The sequence below is a fragment of the Grampus griseus genome, assembly GCF_964374135.1.
Source record: "Grampus griseus genome assembly, chromosome: 3".
NCBI lineage: Eukaryota > Metazoa > Chordata > Mammalia > Artiodactyla > Delphinidae > Grampus > Grampus griseus.
In genome coordinates, this window is record NC_139019.1 from 111420279 (window position 1) to 111442750 (window position 22472).

The 22472-nt window shown below is 40.0% G+C and overlaps 1 protein-coding gene across 2 annotated transcripts in view; it reads left to right on the top strand.

Moving 5' to 3' along the window:
* The first annotated feature begins 4476 nt into the window (after nucleotides 1-4476).
* SEC24A (SEC24 homolog A, COPII coat complex component) overlaps nucleotides 4477-22472 on the top strand; it is a 63156-nt gene continuing 45160 nt past the window's right edge. For both annotated transcript variants that reach the window (XM_082649790.1, XM_082649791.1), the window contains exons 1-2: nucleotides 4477-5002; nucleotides 19567-20049. In XM_082649790.1, coding sequence (XP_082505916.1) covers nucleotides 4906-5002; nucleotides 19567-20049 — 580 coding nt within the window. In that variant the 5' untranslated portion in view covers nucleotides 4477-4905. The remainder of the gene's footprint in view (nucleotides 5003-19566; nucleotides 20050-22472) is intronic.

Sequence of the window (22472 nt, forward strand, 5' to 3'; positions counted from 1 at the left end):
TTCACCACAGCAAGCTCATTCCTCCCTCTGGGCTTTTGTAGGTGCTGTTCCCTTTGCCCAGTGTCCTTCTTCTCCCCACCTTCTCCCTTTGTATGGGTAGCTTCCTCGTCCTTTAGATCACAGCTTAAATGTTACCTCATGTCCTAACCCTCCTATCCAAATCAGATCCTTGCTTCCTATTCTCTATCTCACTACCAATATCTCAACAGCACTTATCAAATTCGAAATTTATAAAGATATATTTATTTACATTTTTATTGCATTTCCTCCACTGTAAACTCCACATAAGGAAGAGATCCTATCTATCCTGTTCTGTTTTTGCTTGGTGCCTGACATATGGAAGGCATTTAATCAATATTTGTTGAATGAATGAATAAATCAGTGAAAGAGCTGATGAGTAGAAAGTACGATGAAAAGATAGGTTTAAAGGGGAATTTATATCTCAGATCTCTGATACCATGGTGCCAGGTTGTGTGTAGATGGGGCAGGGACAGAGCGATATCTTTAGAGTTAGAAAAGGAAAAAGAGTTGGCATTTGATATTGTACCTCCAGTGCTACTCAGGGGCGATAGGGTCTGACCAGAGGCTGACACTATTTCAACTACACTACCAGGTCAGTATCAGATGGGACACAATGCAGCGTAATAGTTAAGAATAAAAGAATTAGAGAACAACATAGTTTAGAAACAAGTGCTAGTGGTGTGGTTTGGGCTACAGTTGCAATATGAACTTACAGTAGTGAATTAGTGAGGCTCAAAATATTCAGAATAGAAGATTGGAACAGATGACGCTTTAAATTTATCCATTCAAAAATGTTTATTGAATACCTGTCAAGTGTAAGGCCCCAAGCCAAGTGCTGAGAATACAGAGGTAAATAGGACACTGGCCCTGGGCTCTACTTTCTTACACTCTAAATAAGGAGACAGACATGAAATCAAAACGATTACCTTGGGCTTCCTTGGTGGCGCAGTGGTTAAGAATCCTCCTGCCAATGGAGTGGACACGGGTTTGAGCCCTGGTCCGGGAAGATCCCACATCCCGCGGAGCAACTAAGCCCGTGCGCCACAACTACTGAGCCTGCACTCTAGAGCCCGTGAGCCACAACTACTAAAGCCCGCGTGCCTAGAGCCCGTGCTCCGCAACAAGAGAAGCCACCGCAATGAGAAGCCCGCGCACTGCAATGAAGAGTAGCCCCAGCTCTCCGCAACTAGAGAAAGCCCACGCACAGCAACAAAGACCCAATGCAGCCAAACATAACTAACTAAATAAAATAAACTTATATAAAAAAAGGTTACCTTAGAATTGTCACGATATGTATAGAATTTTATTCCACTGAAGAAAGATAAACATAAACACAAGTATATAACAATGATGAGAAGTGCTATGAAGAAAAAAAAGCAGGGTAAGAGGGATAGAAAGTGAGCACAGAGGGTATGTTGTTATATAGGGTGCTCAGTAAGGGCCTCACCATAAGGTATCATTTGACTAAAGAAGGGGTGAGAGATTGAGCTAGATGGGTGTCTTGAAGAAGAGCATCCTGGGTAATGGACATAAGTATTAAGGCAGACTTGTGCTTGGGTAGCTAGAGAGATAGCAAGTGCTGAGTGAGAGGCAGTGTAGAAGATGATGAGGAGAGAGAAGTAGTAATGTCAAGTCATCTGAGGCCTTGTAGGCTATGAGTAGGACTTTGGATTTTACTCAGAATGAGATGAGAAAAGCCATGCAGAGAAACTTTAACTTGATGGAGCAGGCAAAGGGAGCAATTACAGGTTTAGGGGTATAGGAAAATAAAAATGGAGTCAGTACTTAGGAGCTCAATTCAGCAGGAAGGGTGGATGGGAGAGATTGAAACCAGTAAGACCATCCCAATAGCTCAGGTGCAAGATGATAATAACTAACCAGAGTGGGCAGTGAGAACTACATAAAGATGAAAAGTTTTCAAAGAAAGCAATGGGATTTACTGGCTTGGTGTGGGATGACTGTACTTGTAATGTACCTTCAGAGCTACTGACTTCAGATACAGACAGATGTCCTGTGAGAGGCAAATGAGGCCAGAGGAACTGTTCCTAAAGTGGAGCCACAAGAGAGTTTCAGAACAAACCTGCTGTTTGTAATTGAAACTAGTTTGTTTGTTTGAAATAGAAATAGAAAAAAAACCCAAAAAAACTAGGAGACCTAAAATAATTTCCCTTATCCTGAAAAGTAAACAGGATTGATCCTGCTTATCAGCTGACAGTTCAATAGTCGCGAGCAGGCAGGCAAAGTGGACTTAGGCTGGTGTGAGCCAAAGTCCACTTCTGCAAATCAGCAAATTTTATTAGGAATGCATCTCCCTCTTTTGGGTCTAAATAAGTAATCAAATTTAATGAAATATTCTTTGTACAGTGTTGTCTCCTTACTCAAACACTTTTGTGTCACTTATTTTGTTGTATATCATTTTCTTAAATAGGGTTGAAGGCTCTGAAAATAATGTGCAGAAAATGTGATACATAGATAAAAATATGAAGGGGCATATGCAGTAGAAGGGTCCTGTTGTTCTGAAAATCAGGATAAGAAAGTAGAATATATTACTGACATTAGCTTAGAAAAGTGTATGGTAGTGTAGGGTAGATATAAATAATTGACCAAAGAAATATCGATACCCTTAACAACTGGTAATAGCACTAATAATTTTTCCATAAAATTTATGTGGCCAACTTAAAGAAGCCAGAGAAGGATTTGGTAATGTGTGGATAATATTTAATAGGAAAAGCACTTAACTGTTTAAATATGTTGTCTCACCTCAGTTATTTACACTTATCTTCCAACTATTCCTAAGGGTGTGCAGATGACAAATTATGTGTTTTTCCTCAATATTTTAAAGCTGACTACATTGAAAATGTAAAAAACACTTGAAAGACTTAACCATTAATTTTGTTTCTTGTTTTTGGAGTGGGGGTGATAGTAGCAACAGGGATACTTAGGGGTGGAACACATTTTAGAAGAAGCACTGTTTACTTATTAGCAAATTATTTATGTTTATTTAACCTGATTTAACCAGAGGTTATCTACTTTTTAAAATGGCTAATTCTTCTTCATCAGTATTTTTTTTCTCAATACAGATATTGCTTAAACAGAACAAAGTCCAGAGAAACCTTGATTTAACCAAATCAAATTCCTGTGCCAAGGTCAACAAACCAAGATCATTTAAAAGTTGAATTAAAAAAAAAATTCAACTGAAGCAAGTTTGAGACCAGGCCTAAGGATTTGCTCTTTTGAAGAGTGACGCTGACTTTCTGTCTGACCTCAGGGAGGTTCAGTTTCTGAGGTTTCTCTTTAAACCATTAAGAGGCTTGTGTTTGTGTATCTCTTCAAGTGTTCTTGGGATACGTGATTTGGGATTTGGTTATAGGGGCTCTAAGCTGAAAACAGTTTGACCAAAAGTATCATCTTCATCCTAAAGAAGTCTTGTATACTGTACAAAGGAGTTTAATTTTTCATACACAGCAAACACATTTTTACACATTTGAGGCAAATGATAAAAAAAGGATAAAAGTTAACATTTAGTGTTTTGAATTCTTACTGTTCATTTTTCAGGCATCACACAGCAGTTTAGTTCTTACTCTTTTTGCATGTAATATAACATTTCATAATAGGCATTTGATATTAAGTGAATTAAGTAAGATGTACTTCACCCTTCACCGGTTTTGAAACTGTTGTTATGACATTTTAATGAACAGTACAAATCTGCAGTCTAAAGAAGGGCTTGATCATCAGCTCAGAACAGGAAAACCTAAGTAAAATGAAGGTGGCTAAGATGACTACTGAGATCATTAATTATGTTGTCTAATCACTCCAGTTTCTACCTCCCTTTGGCCTCAAAAGTTAAAAAAAAATCTTCTACTTGTAAGAAAAAAAAAAGTCTCCTTGACTAGAAAGGAAGTTTGAATGTTGTACCTTACTGCAAACTCTTAGAAGAGGAAATAAAACTGCCATTTAAATATGCTGTTAATGAACTTTGGCGTGACTATGCTATATGAATCAGCGAGTTTCAAAATTAAAATGACTTCTGAATCCTCCGGTCAAAAAGCAAAGGCCTCCTCTTCGATTTGATTACTCTGAACACATGTACATAATTAAGCACTCCTTTTTTAAAAATCCCTTACAATTTACACCTGGAATATGATGATGAAATGTGAAATGAAATACTGCAACGAACATTAATCGGCTCAGCTACTCGGCACAGTCTCAGCAGAGGACGATGACGTCTGTCCTCCCAGGTAATCTTCACAAAAACTCGAGGAGAGGAACTGTCATTCCCACCCCACGAAAGCTTCCACTCAAACCCTGACTGCCCTCACATCCCGGCCGTGCCGGCTAGATGACGTTCATCACGGCGGGGATTTCCGTATCGGTGACACACGCCACTTCCGGCCGACGGTGAGAGTGACGTGGCAGGAGAGGCCGAGCTCCGTCCTTTGGCCCGGGACACCCGGAGCTGTCAGGTGGCTTCAGGGCAGCCCTGCGGGGAAAGAAGAGCTCACCTATACCGGCGGCAGCTGCAAGGCCGGAGGCGGAAGTGCCACGTGTCCCGATTGCGCCTGCGCGGCCGGGGGCTGACAGGCAGTTCCGGCCGGGGCCTCCCTACGTCTCTCTCCGCTTGGCTGCTGCCTACCAGCCCGGCGTTCTCGGCCCCACCGGCCCGACTTCCAAGCCTCAGCCCCCAGACCAAGCAGTCACCGCCGGCGGGCTAGGGAGAATGCGGCGCCATGCCTAGGGCTTCCTGCGCCGCCCTCTCTCTATCCCGCCTTCAGTTCTAAGTCGTTAGCCCCCTCCCTCCGCTTCCAGCAGTCGTCTTTCAACTCTCGGCTTGGCGCTGCCGCAGACGCCAACCAGCCCCTTCCAACCCCGATAAACATCGTCGTCATGTCCCAGCCCGGGATACCGGCCTCTGGCGGCGCCCCCATTGGCCTCCAGGCCCAGAACGGGGCCGCCCGGGCCTCGGGGTCTCCCTACACTAACGGTAAGTGCCGCCCGGGGGTGGGAGGTGGGGACGGGGCGCTGGGGACGGCAAAGTTTGGGCCCCGGCTCGAGCTGACCTTTGGTTGCTGCCGCCGTCTGAGGGGAGGGTGACTTTTCTGCCCGTGTCAGGAACGGCTGGAGGTGGGAGGCAGAGCCACGGACACCGCGGCTCGTCTTTGTTTTCCATATTTATTTATTTATTCTTTCGTTCAGCACACAGTCACTGAGTACTTGCTGTATGTAACGCCCTGGGTATACATGGGTGAAGAATACAGATTCGGTCCGTACCTCAGAACTGGCATACAAGGCTCATAGTGCCTGTTTATGTGCCTTTCCCCTCCTCGCCTCTTCACCCATGTCTTCTAGAGAGCAGAGTTTGGGGTCTGATTCATTTCGGTCCCGTCGGGCCTGCAGTGACGTGAGGGTCATACTCAGTGTGAATTTGCGGAGACGAATGGATGCTTGTGCTTTGGCGAGACCTCCTTAGGGCCTGCTTCATCTCTCCCTGAACCTTCCCCGAATTGTACTTAGGCCCCCTCGTTCAGTTTTTCAGCTTTAGAAGGGGAGATCTCCTGTTTGATTTCCAGAGGTCTTTACATCACTTGGAAAGTGGTTGGACACAAGTCTCTGAACCTCTGACCAGAGTGTACATGTGGCACTATAATTTGTCATTTGGTGTGAGGGTGTCTTCTAATTTTATACCCCTTCTAGGATTCTTTAAATTGTCGTGTGTTGTGATTTGCTAAGTTTATTATAATCGTTATAATAAAGACAGATTTTCTGCCAACAGTTTGCCAAGTTACCAATTTACTTATAAATCTTTGGTTCTTGGAAACAAAACTGGTAGAATAATATTAAAATGCTTAAGTTGTCCATTGGAATCTAAGATTGCTGTGAAGTTCGAGAAAATAATCAATGACTAAAATAGCTAATTTACATTGTTTTTAGAGACTACTGTTTTCTTTACAAAGAAGGCTCTAAAAGACTTTTAAAAATGTCTATGAGTAGGCAGGTATGTAGGCAGAAGCAAGAATAAGTGGGGGTAAGCACTGAAATGGTGTTAAGTTGAATCAGTTGTTCTTTTTCAAATTTACGGTAACATTATGTAAACTACATTTTATTCTAGGCTCTTTAGTTACATTTTCACCGAGGATGAAATTATTTTAAGACATTTCACTTTAAGGTCAAAACTCTTAAGCAAGATGTCATATGACTGTGGCTTTTTCTTATAATCTATAAATTGCAGTTTTACATGAGCTTTAAATGGCAAATCTTGTAAATATGCATGTAAACTTATATGTAAGTATATTTTTGATAATTTTGAAATGTTAAAGCAATTTAGCCACTGTATGTACTGTGTTGGAGATGTTGTCACTATGTTGATTTGATCCAGTCCAACAGACATTTGTTGCACACTTAAGTTCTGTCCTTAGGAATGTAAAAGAGAGTAAGAAAAGAGTCCCTGTATACCGGTTGCTCAGAGCCAATTCTGGAGTCAGATAGGGAAGGAAATCATAGGATTGCAAATATGTACCCCGACTTTTTAAAAAATATATATTTATTATTTATTTATTTATTTTTGGCTGTGTTGGATCTTTGTTGAGGCACGCAGGATCTTTCTTTGCTGTGTGCAGGCTCTTCGTTGTGGTGCTCGGGCTTCTCTCTAGTGTGGCATGCAGATTTTCTCTTCTGTAGTTGTGGCACGCAGGCTCCACAGCGTGTGGGCTCTGTAGTTGTGGCGTGTGGGTTCCAGAGCGTGTGGGCTCTTTAGTTTGCGGCACAAGGGCTCTAGTTGAGGCGCGTGAGCACAGTAATTGTGGCATGCAGGCTTAGTTGCCCTGCAACATGTGGGATCTTAGTTCCCTGACCAGGGATTGAATCTGAGTCCCCTGAATTGTAAGGTGGATTCTTTATCACTGGACCACCAGGGAAGTCCGTATCCCCCACTTCTTAAAAAATAAGTTTCAGGGGCTTCCCTGGTGGCGCAGTGGTTGAGAGTCCGCCTGCCGATGCAGGCAACACGGGTTCGTGCCCCGGTCCGGGAAGATCCCACATGCCGCGGAGCGGCTGGGCCCGTGAGCCATGGCCGCTGAGCCTGCGCGTCCGGAGCCTGTGCTCTGCAACGGGAGAGGCCACAACAGTGAGAGGCCCGCGTACCACAAAAAAAAAAAAAAAAAAAAAAGTTTCAAGTGTATAACATTATAATTTGACATCTGTATACACTACAAAGTGATCACCACCACAAGTCTAGTTGCCATCCATCACCATACACAGTTGGCCCTTTCACCCATTTCATCCATCTCCCAACCCCCTTCCCCTCTGGTAACCACTAATCTGATCTCTATATTGATGAGTTTTTGTTTTATTTTGTCTCTTCACTTGCTTTGTTTTTTTAGATTCGAAATATGAGTGAAATTATATGCTATTTGTCTTTGTCTGCTTATTTCACTTAGCATAGTACCTTCAAGTTCCATCCACGTTCTTGTAAATGGCAGGATTTCATTCTTTTTATGCATGAGTAATATTCCATTGTGTGTGTGTATATTTATCACATCTTCTTTACCCATTCATCCGCTGATGGACACTTAGGTTGTTTCCATATCTTGGCTGTTGTAAATAATGCTTCAGGGAACACGGGGGTACATATATCTGTCTGAATTAGTGTTTTTGTGTTCTTCAGATAATGCCCGGAAGTGGAATAGCTGGGTCATGTGGTATATACCCTTGTTAAGATATAATTTTGACATTCTTTTTATAAGCCCCATTTCTAAAGTTTTTTGAAAAAGTATTCTCAGTAAAATGGCTAATGTCCTGTATTGGGTTCCTTTATTGTTCATCCCACTAATAATAAAGAGAGTAGGGATGTGGTGGAGAATTGGAGGGGAGAATATTTCTCTAGAAGGTGAAAAAAAAGTTCAGTGCTGGAATCTAATTTTTTTGGTTAATTCTTTCTAGGCACTTATTGCTGCTTAAATATTCTATTGAATTCTCTTACGCTTCAGGTTTGATGTAGCTTGCTTAAATTACATATTACAGTTTAGTTGGATCTTTTGTTTTGTTTTTAGATTATAATCTAAAAGGTGACTGAGGAGTCACCTTTTTCACTTTTCTGTAACTTACTTTCATATTGTATAGTGTCATTATATTACAGGATGCCTCAATCTGGACATTTCTTTATGTGGTTGATTGTTACATTGCACTACAATCCAAAGTTTGTCTAGACAGGTTTTTCTAAGTCTCTGTGTAGATTTGTGTACACTTATTTCCTTTGTAGAAATTGATGGTGAAATTGCAAGACTACTTAAACTGGCAGATCTTCATCTGATTACCATGTAATAAGGGCTAAAGGCAAATCATTACTCCCACTTTTTAAAACAATTGTTTATTTATTTGTTTGCACAGGGTCTTAGTTGTGGCAGGCTAGCTCCTTAGTTGCAGCTCGAGGGCTCCTTAGTTGTGACATGCAAACTCCTAGTTGTGGCATGCACTTGGGGTCTAGTTCCCTGGCCAGGGATCGAACCCGGGCCCCCTGCATTGGGAGCACAGAGTCTTAACCATGGCGCCACCAGGGAAGTCCCATGCCTCCCACTTCTAATTAGCTTCCTTATTGACTATTTGAGTCAATTTGCCAAGGCAGTTAGAAACTATAGTTTTATTAATAGTATTTTTTTTGTAATATTATGTAATAGTCAACTTTTTCCCTTATAGATTAAGAGTGAGAAGGATATTCTACACCCTCTCTCCCACCCAGATTACCCTGTTATAAAATAATATTAGCTTTCCCTCTAGACTGTAAGTCCTATGAGGACAAGAATATCTGTTTTTGCACATCATCCTCTCTCCAGCAGACTCACACGGTTTCTAGCACATTTAAGGAATTACCAGTTTTATCGAATGAATATCTTAGAATTGGGTATTTTGCAGTTTAGTTCACTAAACACGTGTCAACTTGTTCATGATGAGATTTGAGCTCATTTTCAACTTCTTTTTTTTTCTGGTGAAATTTTCTGTGGATTTTTGTACAGTAGTATCTGCTAAAACACAGTAGAATATGGGGGGGGTTGGTCATCAGTTTAAATGCTAGACTTGTGCTCATCTCTCTATTTTAGGCATGACAGAAATGTAAATCTCTTTTAGTTTCACTATGAGGAGAACCATATTTATGATGTATTTTTAATATAGGAAGTCTTTAGTCGTGATCAAAGCATGTTGAGAATAAGATTGGCATGTGGTCTATAATACTGATTGTTGTGGCTGAGTTCCCTTTAATGTTTTCTGTGGGCACAGTAACTTTGGACTCTCATAAGACTCTTTGCATACCTCTAATAGAACTTACTGCATTGGGCTTCTGGTTAGTCTCTGCTGTTAGACTGGGAACTCCTGAAAGACATAAAATAGTAATAGTAAGCACTAACATTTACTGTTTACTTACTGTATGCCCAGGCACTGTGCTAGGTTGCATTATATGCATCATTTCATTTAATCCTCACAACAGCTCTATGATAAGAGAACTGTTAGGTTTACTGACCAGGAAACTGAGATGAGTGGTCAAGCAACTGGTTCAAGGTCACACAGCTAATACGTTGTGGAACCTAGATTTTAAACTAGGCAGTCTTATTTAACCACTGTTATTCAGCTTACCTGGTAGTTATGCCTGAATCAAGGATCAGAACCTTCTCTTTGGTTTCTTTATGTAGGTGGATACATATAATTAGAGTAAACATTTGCTGATATTTTTTGAAATTGCCACCTAGCTTAGTTTCCTTTGGATTGTAATTAATATATGACCTGACCTTCACTTTTGTTAGTATTGAGTCCATTTCTTTGCTGTTTCAGTATCACATTTCATAAACGTCTTGTAGACCCTGAAATTGCCTATACCCCCACTTTGATTCTTAATATTTGCTCTTCCTCTTTGATCGCTTTCTTAAAACCCGTATGTCTAGTGACTGACTCACAAGCTGTTTTCATGCAGTAGCATCCATTTGTTGCACTTACAGTTTCAATTGGTAACTTTTTAAGTGATCAGAATGTATTTTGATGTGTGAGATCTTTCCCCCCTTACCTTACTATTAAATTTATGTGAAAAGGTAGTTCATTCATTGTGTTCTTGTGACTGTTCAGTAGGCTTCCTTGAAGAAACTTGTAAAGTTAACCTTTATTTTGTATTCATTGAGATAGTGTATCAGAAGTATCTTTTAAGTTTTACATTCTAGATTTCATGAATAATAATATGTCAATCATTTTTATATGTCACTGGTTTCTAAAGTTCACAAAGTTCATTTTGAAGTATGTGAGGATCACCAGTACATGAAAATTTTACTAGTGTAAATTCTGGGATTCCATTGAGTCCTATAGAATAGGAATGTACAAAGGTAGAACCTAGTATCTCTTTGTTTTTGAAGCTGCTGTTTGGGTGATTGAGAAGCAATCACCTGCATCTATTTTTTTTTTTCTTTTTTTTTTTTTGCGGTACGCGGGCCTCTCACTGTTGTGGCCTCTCCCGTTGCGGAGCACAGGCTCCGGACGCGCAGGCTCAGCGGCCATGGCTCACGGGCCCAGCCGCTCCGCGGCATGTGGGATCTTCCCGGACCGGGGCATGAACCCGTGCCCCCTGCATCGGCAGGCGGACTCTCAATCACTGCGCCACCAGGGAAGCCCCACCTGCATCTATTTTAATCTCTCATTTGTTTCTTTTCTACTGTTTCTAATTTGGCTTCTACTTCTATACATCCACCAAAACTGCCCTTAATAAGGCCACAAATGACTTCTTGGTTATTAAGTATGTAAAATATTTTTCTTTTAATTGCTATCTTTTAATTGCTCTCTTTTTCCTAAAATGTTGGTGTTCCTCAGAGCTTTCTGACCTGGTTCCCTTCTTTTTCTTTTTTTCTTAAAAAAAACAAAAAACAATAAACACAGTAAACATTTATTATTTCACATAGTTTCTGTGGCTGGCTCTTTTCTTACTCTGCACATACTCCCTGCATGATATTATTAATTCTCATGATAGCAAATATTGTACATATGCCAGTGAGTTCCAAAGTTATATAATAAGCTGAAACCCATATAGATAGGTGTCTTTCTATTGGACATTTCCACTTGAATCTCTTGGTGACACCTAAAGTATGTTGAAAATAATTCTACATTCCCTCTTCCCTTTGCTATTCCCTGCCTTCCCCAGTTCTTTTCTCCTCCTTCTGTCCCAGTGAATGGCACTGCCATCTGCTGACTTGCACAGGTCAGAATCCTGGGAATCATCCTTGGTTCCTTCCCCACTGCAATTCCACATCAATTCGTATATTCAGTCTCCATATTCAATTCCACATCAAATTTCATTGGTTCAACTTCCTCTATCAGTTTTTTTTTTTTTTGGCCACACTGCGTGGCTTTTGGAATCTTAGTTATATATACTATATACCATCTTAATAGGGGAAGGGGAGAGAGAGAAGGGTACTTATGGGAAAACAATTTTTAGGAAAGATAAATTGGTCCTTAGTAGCATAGATGGGAGACTTGATCATTTTGTGACAGGGTATGTTTAGGTGTGGTGTGGAGAATTATCATCTCAGGTAATGAGGCAGTCTTCTTTGGTTGCTCCTTGGGAGGAGATATATGACAACTTAATCCTTTTGAGTTCTTTTGGGAAGCTCTGCTTTTGGGCAGGTAAATGATTCCCAAAACTCATGCCCTGTACTGAAAATAATTTTTATGCCATGGTGGTATATTCTGGACCCCTTTAATGTCTCTGATCTATTATTTTGATGGGCTACATAATTTATTAATGACTTCAAAATGATATAATTAAAATCCATTTAGTGAAAACTTCATTACGTATTTACTACTACATTTCTAATGAACTATTGCAAGTTGATACATATAAAAATAAAAATTTCACATTATAAGTCACTCAAAATGGATCTATGATAATGACTACTACAAAGCAGTTTCTTTTGTATTTGTCTTTCTACTATTTGCATATTCTTTTCATTTTCTTCGTTGATATACTGTAAGACTTTTGCTTATTTTGTGCATTTTGTTGATACTTGGCTTTCACTTGGCTGCACTTGGCTTGAAGGCCTCTGGCATATTGGCCTGTGATAAAACAATAAATAAAAATACGAGAGTGGGCCATGAAATCTTGTGGCAATACAAGGTGTGAGATGTTGGTTTTTATCCAGATGACCCAAAATATGCTTATAAGTTAACTTTTTACAAATGTTTTCATTGATTCAAACACCTCTGTATTCCCACTGCTGCTGTTTAGTCAATTATTTCTTACCTGGATTACTGCTATAGACTCCAGTCTCTTCCAATCTCTGATCTCTCCTCCAATCCCCAAGAGGTTCTTTTATGTCCTAACCTCCTGTCTCACTTCAGTCACTTGACTCTGCGGTGCCATACTGATTTTTCAGACTGCCCTTTCATGGCCACAGGTGATTGCACATGTTGTTCCTTTTTCTGGGAACACCCTTGACAGTCCTTTTCCTGGGGCTAACTCCTGTTATCTCTTAAGATTCCACTCTGTTTTGTCCCTGCCTGGTTATATGTCTTCCGGTTTGGACTATAGCTACTTGAGGGCAGGGATGGAGTAAACCTTACTCACCTTGTGTCCTCAGTAGATATTTAGTAAAATCTGTCTTTTCAATTAGTCAATGAATGGAGTGTTCCTAACCATTTGTAATAAAATGAATGATTAGCCTAAATATAGTGTTGACAATAAAATTAATTAATAGTCTAAGATCTAAGAAAGAAATGAAAATTTTATTCCACCTAACCTGAGGATTATAACCTGGAAGACAGTCGTTTAGAGAGCTCTGAGGAATATTCCACCTGTTAGAGGTCAAAGTACAGTTATATACCTTTTTGCGACGAAGGAGTATACATCAAATCACGTACAGTTTACATAATCCAGATCTGGATGTACAAAGCTAGTAGTAGAGTGTTCTTGGCAGAGTAAAAAGTGAAGAACCCTACAGTAGAAGCATTTTTAAGCTTGTTGAAGGAGCGTTAAGAAGGTGGATGTGGCTGGAGCTGAGCAGAGAGGAAGAGTAGGAAGTTCTTTGAATAGCTTGCTAGTAATGGCCTTTGGCCATTAAAACAGAGTAATTGATTACTCTGTTCACACAGTGACCTTACCATAATCAGTTACTAAACTCAAAGAATTGGTGTTCCATTATACAGACAGGGCTTTCAGTCTCTAGTGGAAATTATTCATTAAGCCATTTCGGATTATATGATAAACTGTTATAAGGTAGAATTGTAAAGGTATGTGTTTATTTGGAACTGCAAATCTGCTCCAAGTCGGCTTAAATACAGCCTGCATAGACATCTTTCCAAAGTTAGAGATATCAGATAAAAAGACCCCTTGGCCTATACAGATGAACAGATATTATTCACTAATAGCAAAGTCAAATTAGGATGGAAACAGCCTAATAAGAGAAGAACCATGCATAATTAATACAACAAAGATAGAACTAATGAATCTGTGGTTCAAGACATTGGCTTATTGTCTGAGTTGACATAGTCTATGTTAAACCTAATCTTAAAGAAAAATTGAACTTTATATTAAAATTTGCTTAAAGAACAAGTGAAAAACAAATAGAATCAGAAAACTACAGGCTACTTACTTCCAGATCAGAAAGAACATATGTATTATCCTGGCACTGTTTCATTAAAATAAAATGAATGTTCAATATTTAAAAAAAAGAAAGTTGGAAATGAGACCAGAAAGGAGGCCAGGGACATAGAGGATGTTATAAGCTAAGATAAAGACTTTGAAAGTTTTGAGTAGGAAGTTGATATGATCCATGTTTTAAAAGGTAATAGGATGTGTAGGAAATAAATCATAGAGGGATAAAGGAGGATGCAAACGTATCAGTTGGTCACGGGCTTTCAGACTTTGACTATAATCTACAATAAGAAATATTTTAGTGACCCAGTATATATATTCATATATGTATGTATTTGTAATGAAACCTCACAGTACTTGCCTTATTACATATAATGTCCTGCGATATTTTTCATTCTTAACTATGTTCTTTTTCATTACTAAAAAGATAGTTTGTAACCCATTGATATTTTCCATTCTTTTTTTAAAATTAATTAATTTTATTTTTTGGCTGCATTGGGTCTTCATTGCTGCGTGCAGGGTTTCTCTAGTTGCGGTTAGCAGGGGCTACTTTTCATTGCGGTGTGCCTGCTTCTCAATGCAGTGGCTTCTCTTGTTACGGAGCACGGGCTCTAGGCGCTTGGGCTTCAGTAGTTGTGGCCTGTGGGCTCAGTATTTGTGGCTCATGGGCTCTAGAGCACAGGTTCAGTAGTTGTGGTGCATGGGCTTAGTTGCTTTGTGGCATGTGGGATCTTCCTGGACCAGGGCTCAAACCTGTGTCCCCTGCATTGGCAGGTGGATTCTTAACCACTGCACCACCAGGGAAGTCCGATATTTTCCATTCTTAACTATCTTTTTTTTTTTTTTAACTAGCTTCATTCACTTTATTTTTCTCATAGAAAACTATGTGGTGGCTACAGCTTGAGCCTGTGTCCTCTGCATGGAAACTCTGGTGTGGGTCTTTACAAGATGGTCAGTGAATTCCTGATACGGAGACTTGGTGAACACCGTCTCTTTCCAGAGATCAGAAGTGAGATAACTGTAGGTCTTGGAAATGCCATCAAAAGTGGCCTTGGTGGGCTTCCCTGGTGGCGCCGTGGTTGAGAGTCCGCCTGCCGATGCAGGGGACACGGGTACGTGCCCCGGTCTGGGAAGATCCCACATGCTGCGGAGCGGCTGGGCCCGTGAGCCATGGCCGCTGAGCCTGCGCGTCCGGAGCCTGTGCTCCGCAATGGGAGAGGCCACAACAGTGAGAGGCCCACGTACCGCAAAAAGAAAAAAAAAAAAAAAAAAAGTGGCCTTGGTGAAGTTGCCCAGGGTGGCGGTGCAGCCCCTGGCAGAGGTGTAGCAGTCATCAGTTCCAGCCATCATCAGTAGCTTCTTGGGCACAGGGCTGAGAGGATGCCATTGCACCTGGGGGCAGGGATGAAGTGCACCAGCGCAGAGCCACAGCGGCCAGTCACCTTGCAAGGGCTAGTATGGGGCTTGCCAATCTTGTTCCCCCAGTAGCCTCGCTGCACGGGAACGATGGAGAGCTTGGCCAGAATGATGGTCCCACAGATGGCATTACTAAAAAGATAGTTTGTAACTCATTGATTTCATAACTCATTAATTAATTGTATCCACTGTTTGAAACAGTGTTAATGTACTATGACAAAGCATCCTTGTACAATGAGAACATTTGTAGAGACTCATATGTAAGGTGACTTCTTTTTTGAGAAATAATTTTTGAGGAAAATGTCACCTTATAATTGGACATTTATGGTGCTTTGAATAATAGATACCCTTTTAACTACTTAGAAGTGAAAATAAATGTTCTATTCATAGTATTTACAAACTACAAAATCCCTAACAACAAGTTAACCAAATTTAATTAATTAATTTTTAAGTTTAAAAAAATTATTTTACTTTATTTATTTTTGGCTGTGCTGGGTCTTTGTTGCTGTGCACAGGCTTTCTCTAGTTGTGGCAAGTGAGGGCTACTCTTTGTTGCAGTGCGCTGGCTTCTCATTGTGGTGGTTTCTCTTGTTGCAGAGCACGGGCTCTAGGCACACGGGCTCGCGGGCTCTAGAGCGCAGGCTCAGTAGTTGTGGCACATGGGTTTAGTTGCTCTGTGGCATGTGGGATCTTCCTGGACCAGGGACACAAGGGAACCCGTGTCTCCTGCATTGGCAGGCGGATTCTTAACCACTGCGCCACCAGGGAAGCCCCTAAATTTAATTTAAATAAGGTATAAGACATCTTTACGAAAAAAGCATGAAATATAATTGGAAGATATAAAACAAGTTTTGAATAAATGGAGAGATATATACCATGTTTATGGTAGAAAGGAAGTTGTTTTTGTTTTTGTTTCTTTCCAGCTGTGCTGCATGGCTTGTGGGATCTTAGTTCCCTGACCGGGGATTGAACCCTGGCCCTCGGCAGTGAAAGTGCAGAGTCCTAACCACTGGACCGCCAGGGAATTCCTGAAAGATTTTCTATCATAAAATGTCAAACAATCCAAAATGAATATATAAATCAAATGTAATTCCTATTGACATTTTACTTTTTTTGTGTGGGAGACTGCATAAAGTAGTCTTATATTTTTGTGTATGTCTGAAAATTTTCATAATAAAAAGGTTTATAAGAAAGATATCATACTTACCTCTCTATAATTTCCCTTTTTTCTCTTAGTATTCTTTTTTTTTTTTTTTTGCCATACGCAGGCCTCTCACTGTTGTGGCCTCTCCCATTGCGGAGCACAGGCTCCGGACGCACAGGCTCAGCGGCCATGGCTCACGGGCCTAGCCGCTCTGCGGCATGTGGGATCTTCCTGGACCGGGGCATGAACCCGTGTCCCCTGCGTCGGCAGGTGGACTCTCAACAACTGCGCCACCAGGGAAGCCCTCTCTTAGTATTCTTTTTGTAATTTATTTCAGTTGGTAGATGTACATCTGGTTTATTCATTTTATTGATAATTAGCCCATTGTGTGACTAATCTACAATTTATTTATTCAGTCTCCTGCTGATGGATATTTAATTTGTTTCCAATTTTCCATTATTATAAACATTGCTGCAACTAACACATATGGATCTATTTCTTTTGTCCTGGAAGGATACCTGTTTTTTTTTTTTTTGCAGAGCAATGCGTATAGACTCTCTCTCCCCAGCTACATATTACTTATGTGTGTATGCTTTTGTAGGCCTCCTAATCCTACCTCTCTCTATATGTGCATATGCTTATGTATGTTTGTATAAGTATTGTGTAATTTATGAAACGATTCAAATTAGGCTGATGATATTTGTACATTGCTTGCATGGATTGAGGGGGTATAATTGGAAGATACGTATTTTCTTTTTATACCTTTTGAATGTAAAAAGTCCAAAGAAATTAGGTTTGTATGCGTGCCATCTTTTGAAAAATATTCATCTTATTTCTTTTCATTGTTTAGTTTTATGGGCAAAAATGACAGCATATTCCTTAGAAGTGGTGATTCTAGAGATTAATATTTTTTAATTAATTAATTAATTTTTGGCTGTGTTGGGTCTTCGTTTCTGTGTGAGGGCTTTCTCCAGTTGCGGCAAGCGGGGACCACTCTTCATCGCGGTGCACGGGCCTCTCACTGTCACAGCCTCTCCCGTTGTGGAGCACAGGCTCCAGACGCGCAGGCTCAGTAATTGTGGCTCACGGGCTTAGTTGCTCCGCGGCATGTGGGATCTTCCAAGACGAAGGCTCGAACCCGTGTCCCCTGCATTGGCAGGCAGATTCCTAACCACTGCGCCACGAGGGAAGCCCTAGAGATTAATTTTTTAATAACAGCTTTAAAATGTACAGGTCAATGATTTTTAGTGTATTCACTGAAAATTGCAACCATCACTACAATCAGTTTTAAAATATCTTTATCACCCCCAAAAAAGAAACCCCATACCCATTAGCAGTTACTACCCATTCCCTCCTTCCAGCTGTTGTAACCACAAATCTACCTCTGTGTTTGTGGGTTTTCCTGTTCTGAACATTTTATATAAATGATTTATACAGTGTATGATCTTTTGTGACTAATGCCTTTCAGTTAGTATAAAGTTGGGACTTCCCTGGTGGTCCAGTGGTTAAGAATCCGTCTTGCAATGCAGGGGACGCCGGTTAGATCCCTGGTTGGAAAACTAAGATCCCACGTGCCGCGAGGCAGCTAAGCCTGCGAGCCACAACTACTGAGCCCACACCCACAGCTAGAGAGCCTGTGTGCTGCAACTACAGAGCCCACACGCTCTGGAGCCCGTGTGCCACAACTAGAGAGAAGCCCGTGCACTGCAATGAGGAGCCCATGTGCCACAATGAAGGATCCCACGAGCCACAACTAAGACCTGATGCAATAAATAAATAAACAAACATAAAATGTTAAAAAAACACTAATAATCTCAATAGTCTTTTAAAAAAATAAAGTTTTCAAGGTTCATCTGTATTATAGCATGTCATCAGTACTTCGTTCCTTTTTATGACCAAATAATATACCATTGTATGGTTATGCCTCTTTTGTTTATCTGTTCATTAGTTGATGGACATTTGGGTTGTTTCTCCTTTTTGGATATTACAAATAATGATGTTATGAACATTTGTGTACAAGGTTTTATGCAGACTGGGAGTGGAATTGCTGGATTACATAACTATGTTTAACATTTGAAGAACTGCCAAACTATTTTCCAATGTAGTTGTACCGTTTTACATTTCCACTAGCAATGTATGAGCTTTCCAGTTTCTCCACATCCTTGTCAACAGTTGTCACTTTCCAGCTTTTTCTTTATAACCGTCCTAGTTGGTGTGAGTGGTATCTCACTGTTTTTTTTTTTTTTCTTGGCTGCGTTGGGTCTTTGTTGCTGCACGTGGGCTTTCTCTAGTTGTGGTGAGTGGGAGCTACTCTTCGTTGTGGTGTGCAGGCTTCTCGTTGCAATGGCTTCTCTTGTTGTGGAGCACGGGCTCTAGGTGTGCCAGCTTCAGTAGTTGCAGCATGTGGGCTTCAGTAGTTGTGGCTCGTGGGGTCTAGAGCACAGGCTCAGTAGTTGTGGTGCACAGGCTTAGTTGCTCTGTGGCATGTTGGATCTTCCTGGACCAGGGATCGAACCCATGTCCCCTGCATTGGCAGGCGGATTCTTAACCACTGCGCCACCCTCATTGTGGTTTTGATTTGCAGTTCTCTAATGACTAATAATGTTGAACATTTTTGCATGTGCTTACTGGCCATTTGTTTACCTCTTTGGAAATATATTTGAATGCTATTTAAAGCCTTTGCTCATTTTTTTAAACATTTTTATTGGCGTATAATTGCTACGCAATGGTGTGTTAGTTTCTGCTTTATAACAAAGTGAATCAGCCATACATACACATATATCCCCATATCTCCTCCCTCTTCCGTCTCCCTCCCATCCTTCCTATCCCACCCCTCTAGGTGGTCACAAAGCACCGAGCTGATCTCCCTGTGTTATGTGGCTGCTTCCCACTAGCTATTGATTTTACATTTGGTAGTGTATATATGTCCACGCCACTCTCTCACTTTGTCCCAGCTTACCCTTCCCCCTTCCCTTGTCCTCAAGTCCATTCTCTACATCTGCGTCTTTATTCCTCTCCTGCCCCTAGGTTCATCAGAACAATTTTTTTCTTTTTTTTTTTATATTCCATATATATGTGTTAGCATACGGTATTTGTTTTTCTCTTTCTGGCTTACTTCACTCTGTATGACAGATTGTAGGTCCATCCACCTCACTACAAATAACTCAATTTCGTTTCTTTTTATGGCTAAGTAATATTCCATTGTATATATGTGCCATATCTTCTTTATCCATTCATCTGTTCTTTGGTCATTTTTAATTAGGTTATTTGTCTTTTCGTTGTTGGGTTGTAAGAGCACCATATGTTTTACTGTATTTTTTAAAGTATTGCTTTATTTGTTTGTAAAACTAATTTTTCCTCCTCTTATTGGAAGGTCCTGTCCAAAATGCACTGATGTCTTCACAAGTGTCAGTGAGCCAAGGATATAATTCTCAGCTTCCAGGATCCTACCCTCATCTAATACCAGCAAAGACTTTGAATCCAGTCTCTGGACAGTCTAACTCTGGTGGTTCCCAGACTGTTTCTCCACTAAGTAATTATCAGGGACCTGGACAGACTGTTTATAGACCATCTGTGGCTTCTAATCCAGTGACACCTTCACTCCGTAGTGGTCCTGTTCCCCAAATGCCACTACCTACTTCTCAGAACCCAGCTGCTACACCAATGCCTTCTGGTAGCTTTCTTCCTGGAGCCAACATACCACCACCCTTGAATTGGCAATATAACTATTCGTCACAGACAAACCATTGTCCTCGTGCGTCATCCCAACCGACCATGTCTGGGAATGCAAATTTGACAAGTCCTCAATATGTTTCTTCTGGAGATGCTTCACTTCAAAACAACTTCATAAAATCAGGTAGAGTTCTTACAGGACTGCTTAAAATGTAGAGATGGGAAAATTTTGCTTGTTTAAATGTTTTTAAATGACTATTTCAACCTTAAAATCATATGGAAGGCTATTGATTTTTTTGATCATTGTTAGTCTTTAAATAGATTACTTCTGTAACCTTTGGGTCAACTTAAAATCATGATTGTTCCTGCTTTGCTTCTTTCCTTTGAAGGTATCCTCTGAATTTCTTTGAGTCACCCATGATATTTCAGGGTTTCAGGTATGCATGCAGAACCACTTAAGTACTGGCCATTACTTTTATTAATGGGTTTCCATCTTGTATTCTAGGGAAGCTTAATCCCTGTGGTCTCTCTTTGGACTTGATCTAAGGCTTGTCTTGTCTATTTGTTATGGCATGGACAATTTTTGGCTCCAGAAACCAGAGAATCCGGAGGGGCAGGTGAAAACAGACAGTACTTTTGGAGTGAGGAGTATTATTGAGCACATCTGTGATCAGAAAGCAGTGCACAGAGATTTATCTCTGTTTTTTTTTAGGAGTTTTATAACTTTAGTTCCTACATTCAGGTGTTTGATCAATTTTGAGTTAATTTTTGTGTGGTGTTAGTAGGTAGGGATTCAGCTTCATTCTTGTGCATGTGGATATACAGTTGTCCCAGGACTATTTGATGGAAAGACTGTTCTTCCTCCCATTGAATGATCTTGACACCCTTGTTGAAAATCAGTTGATCATAAATGTAGGGTTTATTTCTGTACTCTGAATTCTGTTCCATTGATCTATATGTGTATTTTTATACTAGTACCAAACATCTTGATTAGCGTAGCTTTGTAGTAAGGTTTGAATTGTAAAGATTGACTCCTCCACCTTTTTAGGTTTTTTTTCAAGATTGTTTTGGCTGTCCTAGGTCCCTTGCATTTCCATAAGAATTTTAGGATTAGCTTGTCAATTTTTGCAATAAAAAGACAGCTGTGATTTTGATAGGGATTGTGCTGAAACTGTACATCAATTTGGGAAGAAAGCTATATACTCTTGGACTGACTTTGATCATTTTATTTTTTAACCTCAGTGCTTGGTCATATACAGTTCAAAAGTAGGTTCATTTAAGCGTTTCACTATTCCCTTTTTTATATTAAAATTTGTCTTAAACACTTATCAACATTAATAGTGTTACTTTGAAAAGCATTTCAGATTCTGTATTAGGATCTGCAGGTTGATTATGCTCAGCAGACATCCTCAAGGAAATGAACTAGTAAAAGTTTCCAAGTGTAATAGTAATATCAGTCATTACCTTTTTATATTCATATGTATTTCTGCATCTAGATACTACATGCACTTCATCAGTTTTGTAGTTTGTTAACTGCTGAAACTATTTTTCTTAGCCTCTTGACTAGCCACTGGCCCTGGTGAATGCATTTTGGACTTGTAAAGATTAAGCCTGCTTCTAGAAACTTAGTTTCTTTGGAGAGATCTTCTGATCCATAATTGTTAGACCTAAAATCCTTCTAATTACTCTTATTCTTATTCATTTGACACCATGAGTGAGCATCAATCGCTTGAAGTTAATGAACATTCACTTCTTTTTTAAGGTAACATTTATTATATAGAATTTTAGGTAACATTTTAGGTAACATTTTTAGGTAACATTTATATAGGTATCATTTACTGAATGTTTGTTATTTTCCAACACTTTACCAAACTTTAATGTGTTTTATCTTATTTAATCTTTACAGTAGTACGTTTTACAGGTAAGGAATGTGAGGCTTGAATAATTTTCCCAAAGCCACAAGAAAATAGGTTGGGAAAAGGTACTATTTAAAATTAGGTGTAGCCTCTCATTAAAAAGCACGTGATCAATAATCTGAAATATTTTTTTGGCTATAACAGAAGCCCTCAGGTAGAGCACCTTGATTACAGCACAGGTGTGGTGAAAGAGACATAAGGAAGTGCCAAAACTTATGAAGGTTTCTATATAAAAGAAGGGGAAAGAAAGATACATAAACTAATAAAATGAACCTACAAGAGATGTATGACTCCCTTCTCTTTTCTTAATGAGAACTCTAAAAAACTTCCCCAGTTTTTACCTCTGTTTTTTCATCATTGTTAGTAGGTGCCTAATTGTCTGATCTCAGAACTGTATCTAGGAATTTCCTTGGTGGTCCAGTGGTTGGGACTTCGCCTTCCAAAGCAGGGGGTGCCAGTTCGATCCCTGGTCAGGGAGCTAAGATCCCACATTCCTTGCGGCCAAAAAACCAAAAAACCCCATAAAACAGAAGCAATATTGTAACAGATTCAATAAAGACTTTAAAAATGGTCCACATCAAAAAAATCTAAAAAAAAAAAACTGTATCTAAGTTATGCAAATTTCTAATTCACGTATTAAAATTCTCTGACTTTTTTTTTCTAATGGGACACCTTTTAGCATGTAATTAGT